Source organism: Trichechus manatus, unplaced genomic scaffold (assembly GCF_000243295.1).
Source record: "Trichechus manatus latirostris isolate Lorelei unplaced genomic scaffold, TriManLat1.0 scaffold00103, whole genome shotgun sequence".
NCBI lineage: Eukaryota > Metazoa > Chordata > Mammalia > Sirenia > Trichechidae > Trichechus > Trichechus manatus.
This window is the reverse complement of record NW_004444039.1, coordinates 7,976,564-7,993,771: the sequence shown is the minus strand read 5'-3', so window position 1 is coordinate 7,993,771 and position 17,208 is coordinate 7,976,564. Positions and strand designations below refer to the sequence as shown.

Genomic DNA, 17,208 nt, shown 5'->3' with positions numbered 1-17,208 from the left:
TGCTCTGCATCTCACTTCTTACTCTGGAGATGTTTTGGCCTCTTCATTCACACTCGCGTCTTACCCTCCTCAGTCCAGTCTGACCGCATTATTCCTGTTTCACAAACCATGGTGGTTGCTTCAAAGAAAAGTCAGTCATTGTGGCCTTCACTGCTCTGTAATCACTATGTATTATTTCAGCTTTACTACCCTCAGTTACCCATCTATTTCTTGTTCTCTGAATGTATGCTGTACTCTCCAACTTTGTCCTAACGTCCTTCTGCCTTGGATTTGCTCCCAGCTCATCTACGTGAACATCTCTGGGGCTTTGTTCCTAGACCTCTCCCAGACCAGCTGCTGTCAGGTTGGTTCTGACTCATGGCAACCCCATGTGTGTCAGAGTGGAACGGTGCTCTGTAGGGTTTTCACTGGCTGATCTTTCAGAAGGAGATCCCCAGGCCTTTCTTCTAAACCAGCTCTGGGTGGACTTAACCCTTCCACCTTTCCTTTAGCAGCTCAGTGCGTTAACTGTTTGCACCACCCAGGGACTCCACAGACCTCTCCGGTGGTGCTCAATTTGCTTCCCCAAAGGGCAGTGGTGGTTCGCAGTCTTCGTCTAACTCCACAGCCGTCTTGCACATAAAAACTTCCTCCTTTGAGACTGTGGGACATACAGTGATACTTGTGAGGAGTGTGTCTCTTAGATCAAGTAGGTACAAGAGACTAAACTGGCAGCTTCTGTCCGGAGGTGAGATGGGAAGGCAGAGAGGGTTAGGAGCTGGTGGAATGGACACGGGGAATCAAGAGTGGAAAGAAGGAGAGTGCTGTCACAGTATGGGGAGAGCAATTAGGGTCACATAACAATGTAGGTATAAATTTTTGTATGGGAGACTAACTTGAAATGTAAATTTCATTTAAACTACAACAATAAAAAAAAGAATAAAAAACTCTTCCTCCTTTGAGGTTTACCCTCTGTGGGTTTCTCCTGCATATTCAGGGAGGACCTTGGCACGGACAGGTCCAGTTCCTGCCATTAACCACGTTCATGTCCCACGTGGACGAGGATGGTCCGCACGCTTGAATATCCGCAAGGATTGCTGTTCGGTACCTTAGCCTAGGCTCAAGGAGCTCTCACTAAATCCGTCTAGACTCAAAAGAGGGACATAACGTAGCAGTTAAGAGTAGGTTCAGTGCTAGAGATCACCCGGGCTTGAATCATGGCGCTGCTGCCAATTAACTGTGAGACCTTGAGTAAGGCACGCAACCTCTGCATCTTATTCCTCAGTGTTTTTCATCTGAAAAATGATAGTAAATAACAGTACCAGCCTCATAGGGTTATTAAGACGGTTAAATGAGTTAAATCAGGTAAAACTGACCAAGAATATCTGGCACAAAGTTAGAACTTCTAAATGTTACCAGTTGCTGTCACATTGACTCTGACTCACAACAACCTGGTGAGTGTCAGGGTAGAACTGTGTCCAACAGAGTTTTCAAGGCTGATTTTTCAGAAGTAGATCGCCAGGCCTTTCTTTTGAGATGCCTCTGGTTGGACTCGAACCACAACCTTTTCGTTAGCAGCCCAGCACCTTAACCCTTTGACTGCCCAGGGGCTCCTCATAAGTGTTAGGTATTATTAAGAGGATGATTATCCACTCCATTTCACAGGTGTACTGCTAAGACCAGGTTAGGGTTTACCACCCTGACATGTTCCGGGTCAATGTCTCATTCTTTGACTATGACACTCTGTCTTTTCACCACCCACATCTTACTCTTTAACTTTATCCACCCCACATGTTTCTTGCCTCTGCTGTTTTCTCCCAGTCTGATTACCTCCTCTTTTTTTTTAAACTAATATTTTATTGTGTTTAAGGTGAAAGTTTACACAGCCAATTAGGTTCTATTTAACAATTTCTGCACAAATTACTCAGTGATATTGGTTACATTTTTCACACTGTGCCCTCATTCTCATTTATTCCATTCTGGTTGTACCATTTCCAGGACTCTAGTTTCCCTGCCCCCTTACTTTCTTGTCTTTGTGTTACAGTAATTTTTGACCATTTGGTTTCATATAGATGATTTTTTTAAAGGAGCCCATTACCACAGGTGATATTCTTTATTTTATGAGCCAATCTGTTATTTAGCTAAAAGGTAACCTCAAGGGATAATTTCAGTTTAGGGTTTAAAGAGTATCTCAGGACGATAGTGTTGGGGAGTCCTCTAGTTTCAACCAGTCCAGTGAGTCTGGACTTTTTAAGAATTTGAGTTCTGTTCCACATTTCTTCCCCATTCTATCAGAATCCATCTATTGTGGCCCTGATCTGAATGGTTGGTAGTGGTAGCCAGGCACCATCTAGTTCTTCTGGTCTCAGGGTAAATGAGACCATAGTTCATGTAGACTATTAGTCCTGTAGACTGCTCTCTTCTCTGAGTCTTTGGTTTCCTTCTTTCTTTTTTGTTCCAGACAAATAGAGACCAATAATTGTATCTTGGATGGCCTCTTGCAAGCTTTGAAGACCCCAGACACTACAACACAAAATCTGTGAACTGTATCAGGCCAGTTGTCTGAGTTGTGCCATGATACTATGGTCCTAAGCCTTTAAACCCTGAAAACCAGTCTCCCGAGGTGTTTGGTTATATCTAAGAAGTATCTGTAACTGTGTCCCCTCTGTGGTTATTATATATATGGACATACATGCAAGTACACACATACCTGTAGTGGTATATGCCTATAGCTATATGCATATGCCTATAGATAATCTGCGCACACGTAGATATCTCTACATGTTGATACTCATGCACATATGTGCCTAAATACGTATTTGGGTAACCACACACATATGTTTTGGTTGTTGTTCACTTTCTCTTGATTTCACTTCCTTCTTTACCCATCCATGCCCTATAGGGTCTTCCCCTTGAACCACAGAAGCCCCATAGCAACTGCAGGAATTATATTCTTGAAAAGCACTACTGTTAGCAAAATGCTTAGGTGGTGAGAGCAGAGTTCTATAGAAGATGGGGGTGAGGGGAGCTAGGAGAAAAACAATTTTAAAATGCCATTAAGCATATATTTAAATCAAATAGATTCTAAAAGGCATACTGTTCTGAAGCAAAGCAGATGCATTGGTGCTAAAATTCTGCTCTGTCTTTTGGGCATATACCTCGGAGCGGAATTGCTGGGTCATATGATAATTCTATGTTTAACTTTTTGAGGAACTGCCAAATTCTGTGTTTAACTTTTTTCCGCAGTGGCTGTACCATTTCACAGTCCCACCAGTGACTAACAAGGGTTCCATTTTCTCCACATCCTCACCGACACTTGTTGTTTTCCAGTTTTTTTTGATAGTAGACATACCGGTGGATATTAAGTGGTACCTCGTTGTGTTTTCTATTTGCATTCTGGTGGTGCAGTGGTTAAAGATATTGGCTGCTAACCAAAAGCTCGGCAGTTGGAATCCACCAGTCGCTCCTTGGAAACCCTATGGGGCAGTTCTATTCTGTCCCATAGAGTTGCTATGAGTCGGAGTCGACTCAACTGCAGTGGGTTACGGGTTAATGACTAATAATGGTGAGCATATTTTCACGTGCTTATTGAGCTGAGTCTTGAAGGGTGGGGAATTAGATGAGGCGGAAGGGGAGAGGGAAGCAGGATAAAGGCACGGCAGTTACCTGAGTTGGATGGTGAATGCACATTCTGTGAGTGGCATGAAGAGATTGGCCTGCTTGTCTTGAAAGGGAAAGGAAGCTTCGGCTTCTTGCAAAATAAGAGTTAGTATCAGCGTCAAGTTGCACTTCCTGTTTTCAAATTCTAAGACTGAGAAATATTACTTTGCTGGCTTCTAGAATGTCAAATTCTATTCGGTTTAATTTTTTGGAATACACAAAAAGTCTCCTAATACATATTTTTAAATTACAGAGGTTCACATATCTAAAAACTAAGACATTTTTGGGCAGTGGAGAGTGGTCAGAAGTACCTGTAACTTAAGCTGAGTGTCGGTGGAATATTCTTTCTAAGGAGTCAGCAGCTGAGCCTCTGTCTGGGGGTCAGTGAGGTCTGTTTGAAGAGACATTTTCAGTTCACTGGAGATTTGCTTAGCAGGGATATTGTCTCTGTCTGGACTCAGGTATCTCAACAATAGGCTGGACCTGACAAAGACCTAAACGTGGCTTTGACTGATGTAATCAACAAAGGGACGTAATTTTAAAAATATACATTTAATATTGATTATGTTGACTCTAAGGAGCCCTGGTGGCATAGTGTTTGAGTACTTAGCTGCTAACTGTTAGGTCACGGTTCAAACCCACCACCTGTCTGTGGAAGAAAGATGTGGCAGTCTGCTTCTGTAAAGATTTACAGCCTTGGAAACCCTGTGGGGGCAGTTCACCTCTGTCCTGTAGGGTCACTGAGTTGGAACTGACTCAACAGTGATGGATATGTCGAATCTGATAGATATAGATGTTTGTAGTATTCATCCTGATTCATCCTTTTTCACACTAATGTCACGTTATTTTTTTTCAAAGTATATCATACTTAATTATAGTATTGGCATTACTCACATTGGAAACATTTTGCTTCATACTTAAGGAAGAGTGACACATAGCCTCTGGGGATTAGGGCAGTAACTGTGGTTCCGAATTTAGGATGATTTAGCTGCCCACCATCACACGTTAGGAAGGGTTTGCCGGTTAATAAAGTGGTGATGCAGTAGAGGGCTTGCTTTGTCTTCAGTAGCAAGGATCCTGGTTTTAAACTAAATGATGAGTAAATTTGCATAGCAGCTGATGAGTTTAGTGGCTTCCTTTCTCCCTTGCTACCCAGTCTCCATTCATTCTCAACAGGAGTCCTTAGAAACACAAAGGAAGGCAGCAGAATTACGTTGGTATTCCCAGCTAATGTACTGTCTTTACAAGTGAAAGGAATACACTTCAAAAGTACTAAAAGTGCTGACGTAGAGCTGGCTTCCTAAGAAGAATAAAGAAAACCTTAATGGGATATCAATGAAGAAAACGTAGTCTGATCAGTGGACGGTTAAGGAGGTAAATGCACTGCTGGCTGAACCCATTGCTGCTGCTGCTGGTTATTAGACAGCTGGGGTATACAGGGAGCCTTTGGGTGATACAGATGGTTCATGCATTTGGTTGCTAACCCAATGGTTGGTGGTTTGAGTCTACCAGAGACACCTCGGAAGAAAGGCATGGTGAACTACTTCTGAAAAATCAACCTTTGAAAATTCTGTGGAGCACAGTTCTACGCTGCACACATGGGGTCACCATGAGTCAGAATTGACTCAACAACAACTGAGTTGGTTTTTTTGGGAGGGGAGGTGTGGAAAGAAAACACACAAGAACTCTGGAGAGGTCTCTGGGATTCCTATTAGACTGTCCCACCCACGCACCCCCCATTGTTCTGTCCCACTCCCCCCCCCCGTTAGGTAACTTGGTTCATCACAGCTTACAAGGGAAATGGATATTTTACTAGTTGTCCCATGCTGTTTTATACAGTTGCCTTTTTGTAACCCTAGTGACTTTTTTTCCATTTTCTTTGTTTAATAAAGTTATTTAAACGGCTTCTTAAAAATAAAGAAAACAAAATAAGAGAAGACTTAGTCAAAAGTGCTGTGCGCGAAGTTTTCATCACGCCCACCTGCTCTGAACAGATGCCTCCCAGAGCGGTGTTCCACCTAAGGACATTTTCTTGGCCAAAATTTCAAGCTTTATGTACAGAATTGACATCCATGGCTTTCTTAGAATTAAAACCAATCTTGCATTTTTATTATAGCATCTCTAAGTGTCTGATTTGGAAGGTAGACACACGAGTATGTTGAGACTTGCTTGGTAGCAGCCAGAGGTAGCGGTTATTCTAGATACGGTTCCCCTCCAACACTAGAACACGATCACCTTCTCGTTGTTTCTGGCTGGCTGAGGTGATAACAGAAGACGTGAGGGCTCATATCCCTTCAGCTAATTTGTGGAATTTCAAAATGATGCTTTGGCTTCATGTTATAGGAAGGTCATAATTTTCTTTCCCTGGATTCAGATGTGTGAAATCGTTCACCTGATTGTGGGGTCCATGGGAATTCTTTCCTGGCTGCTGAGCTCTGGGTTTTGTTTGGGGTCACCAGAGCTGTGTGAGGAGGGCTGGACCCAGTGACGGAGAAAAGGCACCATACTACTTTTGCCTTTACCTTTTGTTTCCCATGCCCTCTGCCCTGGACAGTCTGTTTACTTATCCCCACGATTCTGTTCCCTGTGAACAAGGATTAAAGCTGTGAGAAAAACTGCCCTATTTCTCTTTCATACTAACTTTACAGCTTGTGAATTGATGGTATCAAAGGCTGATCAAGGATAATGTCATTAGGAAGGCTAATAAGAACTATCGTAACATAGAAATCGTAGTTCAGCTCCTTAATTTTGTACGTGAGGAACATATTTACAGAACAAGTCAATATTTTGCTACTTTCAAAATTACTTCCATTTCAGAGTTGTCTTCAGGTGTAATTTCAGTCATTTCTGAGTTATTAATATGTGAAAATTGATGTTAAAAATGTGCATGTGTGCAGGTGTGTTCATATTCTGAACATCCATTGGGCTGAGAAATCACGATGTACGCTCTTTTCTGTATGCCTACGTCAGTGAAAAGGCTTAGTGAAAATAATTCTCTCAAATAATATTCTAAAATATGCGCGATGCTCCTAGCATTATATTAGGTGAAAAAGCAGAATACAAGACTGTATATATGGGAACAAATAAGCTTGTGTGGTTGTTGGTGGGGAAAGGATGTGGTTTTAACAATTTCTGTTCAGGGTTGAAATATGTGAAAATGACCATCTAGAGCCATGGTTTTTAAATGAGAAAAACTTCCCATATCAATTAGAGTATATGTAATCAAAGAAAAATATGCATACATTTTAATGCAATCTAAGACAACAACTTTAAATTTGAAAATTAATTTAAAAGTATTTGTTTGACCACATGCAATAATGACTGTACCATCTTTATCTTGACACTCTTCCATTGGCGTTTCTTAGAATCGTTAAAAATGTCTCTGAATGACTATGGAGTCATTTTGTTAAATGCATTGTGCCCAGACCGTATCTTTGAGCAAATATAAGCATTTACCACTTCAAGCAGTAATGTGTTTGAATTTGGCTTCCAGTCTTCCTGAAGTAGTGTATCTTTCAGCTCATGTTATCCAGATGCTGAATCCACCTTATGTTTTTTCTCTTTCATTGCTTCCCCCGGATGTGGCTGCTGTGTTGACAACCTCCTTACGTCTGCTGCTACAATTTTTTGTTTCTATCATTAAGGAAACCTCCCAAGGTAAGTACCGATGTGGAATTTGACATGTATACTGGCTTAGTGTGCAAAAATCCAGGATTTTACCCATCACGATAACCCTTGTGAAACACCTATCCTTGACAAGAAAAAACAGCACTCTAATGTAAAACTCAGATAGTGAGCAAACGATGTTGGCAATAACCTAAAATTAGAATATGACTCTACAGTTATGAAGAACTTTCACGTGTTCATTCTCTGAACAAATGCTCTGATCCTCAAAGCAGACATGTCAGATTATTGTTCCCGTTTTACTGATGATGAAATGAGGCTCAGAGTGAGAGAATCACATGTCATAATTCACATTGAGTAAGAGGAAGACCTGGGACCATATAGCGTCGCCACCTTAGAAAGCAGAAGGACAAAAATAGTCACATCACAGTATGGTAGGTGCTAATTATGATTATTGATCACACACACTGTCTCTTCTGTGCCATTAAGAATGGTGGAAATCATCAGAAAAGTTCTCCAAACATTTAGATATTCAACCTTCCACCACCTCTGTGTGCTCTGCTATAGTTCCCAGCCGGTCACAGTTCATGAGCTGGAGTTGGCCTCTGTTGCTTTGGTCACCTTTGATGGTGTGTTTCCCATTGAGGGGCCCAAAAGCTACAGAGTAGATTGGAAAAAAATCCGAGAAGTCGGGGATCTGAGTGATCAACCCCTGAATGATTGAAGGCTGATTTTGTTACCAGTGAGTATTGTACTGGGTATCAGAGGCACATTTGGTTTCCAAAGAAAGGAGACAGTCTACCAGCCCCTGACTGATGATGCTGGTTATACCTGTGGTTCCTGAGATGGGACCAAGACATTAGACTGTTACTACAAATACGGTAAAGTCGCAGTCTAAGCTGTGTTGGGTGAGGGTAAAAAACCTGTCACCGTTGAGTCGATTCTGACCCCAGTGACCCTAACGGACAGAGTAGAACTGCCCCATCGGGTTTCCAAGGCTGTAATCTTTACGGAAGCAGACTGACGGATCTTTCTTCCGCAGAGTGGCTGGTGGGTTGAAACCACCAGCCTTTGGTTTAGCAGCTGAGCACTTTACCACTGTGTTGTTGGGGCTACTTGGGACAGGGTGAGACATCCAGAAAAGGCAAGGCTTCCTTGCCTCTGGGGTTATAAAGAAGAATCCAACTTAGCTTTTTTAGAGTATAGAAACCCACTAAAATGCTGACTTTCATCCATTTATATTTGTTGAAGGCCTGTAGGTCCCTGGTGGCGCAGATGGTTTGAGCTTGACCAATAACCTAATGGCTGGCAGTTTGAACCCACCCGGTGGTACCACGGAAGAAAGGCCTGGCAGTCTGATTCTGTAGAGATTACAGCCAAGACAACTCTATGGAGCAGTTCTGCTCTGTAATACATGGGGTCATCATGAGTCAGAATTGACTTGATGGCAGCCATTTTGGTTTTTTTAAATAGTGTTGTAGGTATTGTCTTTGGCATGAAGAGTTTTAACTCCAGTAAGGAAGGCATTCATTGAACAAATAATATAAATACGGGCTCTATTAAGAAAGAGGAAATATATAATGCTGTAGAAGTATAAGCAGTGGCATCCTGGTCAAATCCAGGGAATTAGGGAGCCCTCCCTGAGTAGTTTGTGATGTGGATATAATCCCTAAAATTTGCAACCTGAAAAATTTATCTGCTACTCAGGAGGATATTTGTGCCTTTTGTGTGGCCCTTCCTTCTCTTCCTGTTGGTTCCCAGACGTTTCAGAACAGACTGTCAGACATAGACATGTCTTAGGTACTTCCTATCCAATATACATACCTAGTGGTTTCAGCCTTGGTTTCACTAGGTATCTTATTGATAATTCCTAAGAAGTACAATGAAAATTAAAGAACAAAAATTAATTTTAAATCATCAAGTTAGACTAGATAAATGGGAGCTCCTAAAAATCAAACACTTAAGCTCATCAAAAAACTTCACCAAAAGAGTAAAAAGACAACCTACAAACTGGGAAAAAATTTTTGACTAGGACAAATCCTATCAGCATCTAATCTCTGAAATCTACAAGATACTGCAAAACCTCAACAACAAAAAGACAAATAACTCAAGTAAAAAAGGGCAAAGGATTTGAACAGGCACTTTGCCAAAGAAAATATTCAGGCAACTAACAGACACGTGAAGAAAAGAAATGCTCATGATCATTAGCCGTTAGAGAAATGCAGATCAGAGCTACAATGAGATATCATCTCACCCCAACAAGGCTAGCATTAATCCCAAAAATGCAAAATAGTACATGCTGGAGAGGTTGTGGAGAGACTGAAACACTTATACACTGTTGGTGGGAATGTAAAATGGTACAACCACTTTGGAAATCAATTTGGTGCTTCCTTAAAAAGCTAGAAATAGAAGTACCATACGATCTAGCTATCCCACTCTTTGGAATATATCCTAGAGAAGTAAGAGCCATCACATGAATAGATATATGCACACCCATGTTCATTGCAGCACTGTTCACAAAAAGATGGAAACAATCTAGGTGCCTATCAACGGATGAATAGATAAACAAATCATGGCATATCCACACAATGGAATACTACTCGACGATAAAGAACAACGATGAAGCGGTGAAACATCTTATAACATGGAAGAAGCTGGAGGTCATTATGCTGAGTGAATTTAGTCAGTCACAGAAGGACAAATATTATATAAGACCACTATTATAAGAACTCAAGGTTTAAACACAGAAGAAAACATTCTTTGATGGTTTCGAGCATGGGGAGGGATCGTGAGGGTTATTTACTAACTAGACAGTAGACAAGAATTATCTTAGTTGAAGGGAAGGACAGCACACACTACAGGGTAAGTCAGCACAACTGGACTAAACCAAAGCTAAGAAGTTTCCTGAATACAGTCAAACACTTTAAGGGACAGAGTAGCGGGGGTAGGGGTCTGGGGACCATGCTTTCAGGGAACATCTAGGTCAATTGGCATAACAAAGCTTATTAAGAAAATGTTCTTCATCCTACTTTGGTGAGTGGTGTCTGGGGTCTTAAAAGCTTGCAAGCGGCCATCTAAGATGCATCAATTGGTCCCAACCACCTGGAGTAAAGGAGAATGAAGAACACCAAAGACACAAGGAAAGTATTAGCCCAACAGACAGAAAGGGCCACATAAACCAGAGACTTCCTCAGCCTGAGACCAGAAGAACTAGATGGTGCCCGGCTACCACCAATGACTGCCCTGACAGGGAACACAACAGAGAGTCCCTGATGGAGTAGGAGAAAGGAAGGGTGCAGAACTCAAATTCTAGTAAGAAGACCAGACTTGATGGTCTGACTGAGACTGGAGGAACCCCGGAAAGCATGACCCCTGGATTCTCTATCAGCCCAGAACTAAAACAATTTCTTGGGCCAACTCTTCAGATAGGGATTGGACTGGACTGTGGGACATAAAGTGATACTCATGAGGAGTGTGCCTCTTAGCTCAAGTAGGTACAAGAGAGTAAACGGGCAGCTTCTGTCCGGAGGTGAGATGGGAAGGCATAGAGGGTTAGGAGCTGGTTGAATGGACATGGGGATTCAGGGGTGGAAGGGAGGAGTGTGCTATCACAGTGTGGGGAGAGCAATTAGAGTCACATAACAATGTATGTATAAATTTTTGTATGGGAAAAAATAAAAAAAAAATCAAGTTAAAAAAAATAAATACATGCCATAAGGCACATCTGGAAAGTATAAAGATCAACTTGAAATTAAACAAATGACACAATAGAGTCAAAAAAAAAAAAAGATACTGAAGTAGATACAGGCCTTTCCTTGCAGGAATTGTGTAGATGTTGAAAGCTGATGTGGAAAGGGGAAGATGGTTTTGATGGTGATCATATACAAATGAAATGTTGTTAATTTAAAACAATGAGATTTTGGCATGAATAACCAGCAAAAGCATCAGAGAAGACTGGTTGGCTTAATTTAACCAACAATTATTTTGGGCAGGACACATGTGCTGTGTGAATAAGACTCAGTCCCAGCATTCTAATGGGAGTTGGGTAGGGAACATATGTACAATATAAAACAAAATCGTTTGTACTAATGGTCACAAGAGGCAGAATGTGGAGTTAATAGGATGAAGCAGGAAGCATCAAAGGAAGATGGAAGGAATACACAGAGTCACTCTACCAAAAAGAATTGGTTGATGTTCAGCCATTTCAGGAGATAGCATATTATCAAGAACTGAAGGCACTGGTGAAAAACAAGGCTGCAGGAATTGATGGAATACTAATTGAGATGTTTTAAAAACACAGACAATGCTGGAATCGTTCACTTGTTTATGCCAAGAAATTTAGTAGACAGCTACTTGGCCAGCTGACTGGAAGAGATACATATTTGCGCCCATGCCAAAGAAAGGTGATCCAACAGAATGCAGAAATTATCAAACAATATCATTAATGTTGCATGCAGGTAAAATTTTGCGAAGATAATTCAAAAACGGTTGCAGCAGTGCATCGACAGAGAACTACTAGAAATTCAAGCCAGATTCAGAAGAGGACAGGTAACGAAAGATACCATTGCTAATGTCAGATGGATCTTGGTTGAAGGCAGAGAATGCCAGAAAGATGTTTAACTGTGTTTTATTGACTACGCAGAGGCATTTGACTGAGGGTCACAACAAGGTATGGATAACATTGTGAAAAATGGGAATTCCAGAACACTTAATGGTGCTCATGCGGAACCTGTACATAGACCAAGAGGCAGTAGTTCGAACAGAACAAGGGGATACTGTGTGGTTTAATACCAGGAGAGGTGTGCCTCAGAGTTGTATCCTTTCACCATACTTATTCAATCTGTATGCTGAACAAATAATCGGAGAAGCTGGACTATATGAAGAAGAACTTATTAACTCATTAATTAATTACTCATTAACTCATTAAGACTCACTGAAAACTTATAATATGCAGATGACACAACCTTCTTTGCTGAAAGCGAGAGGACTTGAAGCACTTACTGATGAAGATCAAAGACCACAGCCTTCAGTATGGATTACACCTTAACATAAAAAAAAAAAAAAATCCTCACAACTGGGTCAATAAGCAACATCATAATAAACAGAGAAAAGATTGAAGTTGTCAAGGATTTCATTTTACTTGGATCCACAATCAATGCCCATGGGAGCAGTGGTCAGGAAATCAAATGACATGTTGTATTGGGCAAATCTGCTGCAAAAGGCCTCTTTAAATGTTGAGAAGCAGAGATGTCACTTTGAGGAGTAAGGTGTGCCTAACCCAAGCCATGATGTTCTCAGTCGCATCATATGCATGCAAAAGCTGGACAGTGAATAAGGAAGACCAGAGAATTGATGCCTTTGAATTATGGTGTTGGCAAAGAATATTAAATACACCATGGACTGCCAGAAGAATAAACAAATCTGTCTTGGAAGAAGTACAGCCAGAATGTTCCTTAGAAGCAAGGATGGCGAAACTTCATCTCAAGCACTTTGGACGTGTTATCAGGAGGAACCAGTCTCGAGAAGGACATCATGCTTGGTAAACTAGAGGATCAGCGAAAAAGAGGAGGACCCTCAATGAGATGGACTGACACAGTGGCTGCACCAGTGGGCTCAAACATTGCAATGATTGTGAGGATGGCGCAGGACTGGACAGTGTTTTGTTTTGTTGTACATATGGTCGCTATGAGTCGGAACTGACTTGACAGCAGCTAACAACAACAACAACTCTCACTCCACTGAGGACAACTAAGACTGGACAAAAGAATAAGACCTTTGCCTGAAGGCACTGGGGAGATAACAAGTTAGTAAGTATAAAAATGTCATGAGGGTGTGTGACCTCTTCATCTAACTGCTCGAGAGGGTAGAATCACCATCAGCATCAGCCCAAGGCTGATTCCTATGAGGTGGAGGTCAAACATACCTCCATGCTCCAACTTTTGTACAAATTCCAGCCTGATGGTCCCTCCCTCAGCACTCTCTACTTCTCTGCTGGGTTTGATAATTCATTGCAGTGGCCACACAGAACTAACAGACAATACTCATGATTATGAGATTTATTAGGGAAGTAACAGGTTTACAACTCAGGATCAGGATCAATAGGCTGCAACTTGGGATCAGGATGAGGAGGCATGTTGGCAACGTTTCCCTTCTTCAGCACAGGACAGCTCTCTCAGCTCCTCTCAGCCATGTGGGGCTCCTCTCAGCCCACTGAAGACAGGCTCCTCTCAGTCCCCTCAGGACAGGCTGCCTCTGTTGACCCTTGGCCACTGGCGCTTGGCCCTGCTTGGGCATGGCCTCTGCCCTGCTCTGGCAAGTATTACAAAGCCCTTTAACTCCACTGATAAGGCCCAGAGGCACCCCCCCACTGCCAGTAAACCTTTGCTCGAAGGTGCTCAGCTCTCTCGCTCCATGGGTCGGCAAGCCTAGCTAGCCCCACCGTCAAGTTCCCAGAAGAAGCACCCTACTCTGCCAGGAAGCCTCCTGCCAAAAGGTGCTGAGCTCTCTCGCTCCGTGAGTCAGCTCGCCCACTGTAGCCACCTTGCTCTGTGGGCTGGGAAGCTCCCCCCACCCTGCACTGTCTCACGCTGGTCTTCTGGTTCTGCTGCCACTGTTTCTCTGCCACTGCTTCTTGATGTCTCGCGCCATCTCTGGTGTTACAGGTCTTTCTCTCTCTGTCTCTTGGGTCTAGGAGGTTCTCAGCACAGGTATCTCGGATCCAAAGGACACATTCCACTCCTGGCTCTTCTTTCTTGATGGTAATGCGAGGCCCCTCTTGCTTCTGGGATTGACTCCGTTTAAACTTAGCAGGATGGCAAAATTGACCAATCCCCTTCTTAGGGTTCCATACACCTTATTTGCGTGGTTCCACCCATGCAAGTGTTCTATGCACTTTATTTGCGTTGTTGGCAAGATGTCCAGTCCCCTTGGTGGGCCACACACATTATCTGCATAGTCCCACTCAGTCATTTTGTGGGAGTCACAAGACCATGCATTGCTAGAAGGGCCATATTAAGTAATCCACTGCAAACTTACCAGACCAAGATCCAGGAGAAGGTGGAAATTTAGAGATGTGAACCTGTGGTTTTGGTGTATGTCATTCAGGAAGGAGCAGCTTAAAGTTAGAGCAGTATTTCTGACAGCCTCGAAGGCCTCACAGGACAAGAGTGTTGGAGCTCAGGTCCTGCCAAAGATAGAGTCCTTGGTAAACTCTTTTTATACTTTGAGCTGGCAAATTGGGTTGAGAACCAACCTTGGGTAGAACCAGAAGCGTATCAGCCCTCACATGGATTGCTGTTTGATTTCAAGTCCCTTGTGTGATCCAGGAAATCTCAAGCACTAAAGCTGGATCAGATCGGTTATAGAGTGCAGATCTCTAGGCTATAGATCTCTAATGATTCCACAATCAGTTTAAAAAATACCATGCCAGCACATAATCAAACATAAAGAGGCACATGGCAAGACAAGGTGATATGAACAAGAACCAGCAGAAATAATAGAAATAGACCCACAGATAACTTGATGTTCAAATTATTAGACATGGATTTTAAAATAACTACGCTTGTTTTGTTCAAGGAGAAAAAAGATAAGAGAGAGTTATCTGTCGGAGAGAACTAGAGCTTATAAAAAGTGACATAACAAATGTAGGAAATAACCCAATGTAAATTATCAATCTGAAAAACCCAAAACCAAAATTAAAAATTTAGTATTAGGGTTTAGTAGCAGAATAGAATATGTGCAAAGACCCACGCATGTTCGCAGTGGAAAGACAAAGCACTTAGTGATGAAGATCAAAGACCACAGCCTTCAGTATGGATTACACCTCAACATAAAGAAACAAAAATCTTCACTACTGGACCAGTGAGCAACATCATGATAAACGAAGAAAAGATTGAAGTCATCAGGGATTTCATTTTACTTGGATCCACAATCAAAGCCCATGGAAGCAGCAGTCCAGAAATCAAACAACGCATTGCATCGGGCAAATTTGCTGCAGAAGACCTCTTTAAAGTGTTGAAAAGCAAAGATGTCACTTTGAGGACTAAGGTGTGCCTGACCCAAGCCATGGTGTTTTCAGTCGCCTCATTTGCATGTGAAAGCTGGACAATGAATAAGGAAGACTGAAGAAGAATTGATGCCTTTGAATTATGGTGTTGGCAAAGAATAGTTAACATACCATGGGCTGCCAGATGGACAAACAAACCTGTCGTGGAATAAGTAAAACAACAGCGGAGTAGATTCAGCTGAAGAGAGAGTAAAATAACTGAAAGATAGGGTGACAGAAAATATCAAAATCAGGTACAGAGGAGATAAATGATGTAGGAACCACTGGACATTCACGTGCAAAAAAGAAAGAAAAGAAATCGAGACACAGATCTTACACCCTTCACAGAAATCTACTCAAAATAGTGCTGACACATTGCATGGATTGCAACCAATGTCATGGAACAATTTGTGTATAAACTATTGAATGGGAAACTAATTTGCTCCTTATACATTCACTTAAAGCATAATAATTATAAAAAAATTAACTCAAAATGAATCATAGACCTAAATGTAAAACGCAGGACTATAAAACTTCTAGAAGATAATGTAGGAGAAAATTTAGGTGACCTTGAGTTTGGTGATGACATTTTAGGTATAACACCAAAAGCATAATACATGAAAGAAAAAAGTGGATAAGTTGGTCTCATTAAAATTAAAAGCTTCTGTTAAAGACACTGTTAGGAGAGTGAAAATATAAGCCACTCACTGGGAAAAATATTTGCAAATTACTTATGATTTTCGGAGTTGGGTAGGTGTGTCTCCCCTTGCCAGTGTGACTGTAATTTTGAGTCAGTTTTCCGTCTTAGAGGTATTACAAAAAAGGTAAAAATAGAAAAGTTGGTGGTAGTTGAGTCACTTTTTGATAAATTTTGGATTGTAGCAGGAGGTAGTACAAAGGGAGTTGCGGGAGTACGTGGAGAATCACTCATTAGGTCATTACACACACTCTGTTGATAGAGTACAGGAAAATGTCCTGGGTCACAGTAGCTTTGCCTTCAGTAGCCCAGTTCCTGGAGTCCCAGATGGCCCCGGGATGTCTGGCCCATTCTAGGTCCTTTCATTTTTCATGCTTTTGTCTTACCTGGCACAAGTATCTTGTCTTCTTGAGGAGCCACATTGAAACACAGAAAAAAACCAATGAATTCTTTCTCCTTTTTCCCTTTTCTTCTTCTCTCCTTCAATAGTTATGAAGCACTTTCCATGTGCAGGTTGTCACTACCGAGCTGGGAGAGATGTTTGAACTCAGACCATTCACCCCGTCTTGTTTTCAGACCAAGGAGACTGATGCTTAAGGAAGGAAGTGGCCAGGACTCTCCAGTGGGAGAGCTTGGCTCCAGCCCTGGACCTTCTCATGGCCTGTCTGCTACCCTGTCTGTTACGTCAGAGGGGTTGGAAAGGGTTTTTCTGTTTGTTGGGCATTGTGGGGCAAGACAGGGAGAAAGAGTAAGGAGGAGGAGTTTGCAGAAAACGTTAATATCTGTAAAATCTCTTTGTTTAGGCTCATATACTTTTTTACCCATGATTGTTGTGTTTAATACCTTATAATTTAGTATATGATTTATTTGAACAATTATATCTGGTTAATTAACTTCTCAACTTTAAGGTGTTTAATCCATCTGCTTACGTAAGTTTGTTGGCAGACATATTAAAAAATATCTTGATCTGAAGAAAATGACATTATAGTAAAACAAAATTATTGCCTTTTGGAGGCAGTATCCTTTAAAAAGATCAAAGACATACCAAATACCGCGTTTCACAAAAATTGCTCAGAAAAAAGGAGGAAAGAACTTTATGGTGAACAGCCGATGCCATCTGAAGAGTGGTTTTATTCCGCCTGGTTTGTATAATCTGGGAACGCCATTATGGTCTGTTGCCTCTACTGCTTTGCCGTAGCGGATT

The 17,208-nt window shown here is 41.7% G+C and overlaps 1 protein-coding gene across 1 annotated transcript in view; it reads left to right on the top strand.

Annotated features, from left to right (window-relative positions):
• Positions 1-17,208, top strand: part of KIF13A (kinesin family member 13A) — a 285,225-nt gene that overhangs the window by 96,942 nt on the left and 171,075 nt on the right. The window contains 1 exon segment of the mRNA XM_023737492.1: positions 7,284-7,296. Within this exon segment, the coding sequence (XP_023593260.1) occupies positions 7,284-7,296 (13 nt within the window).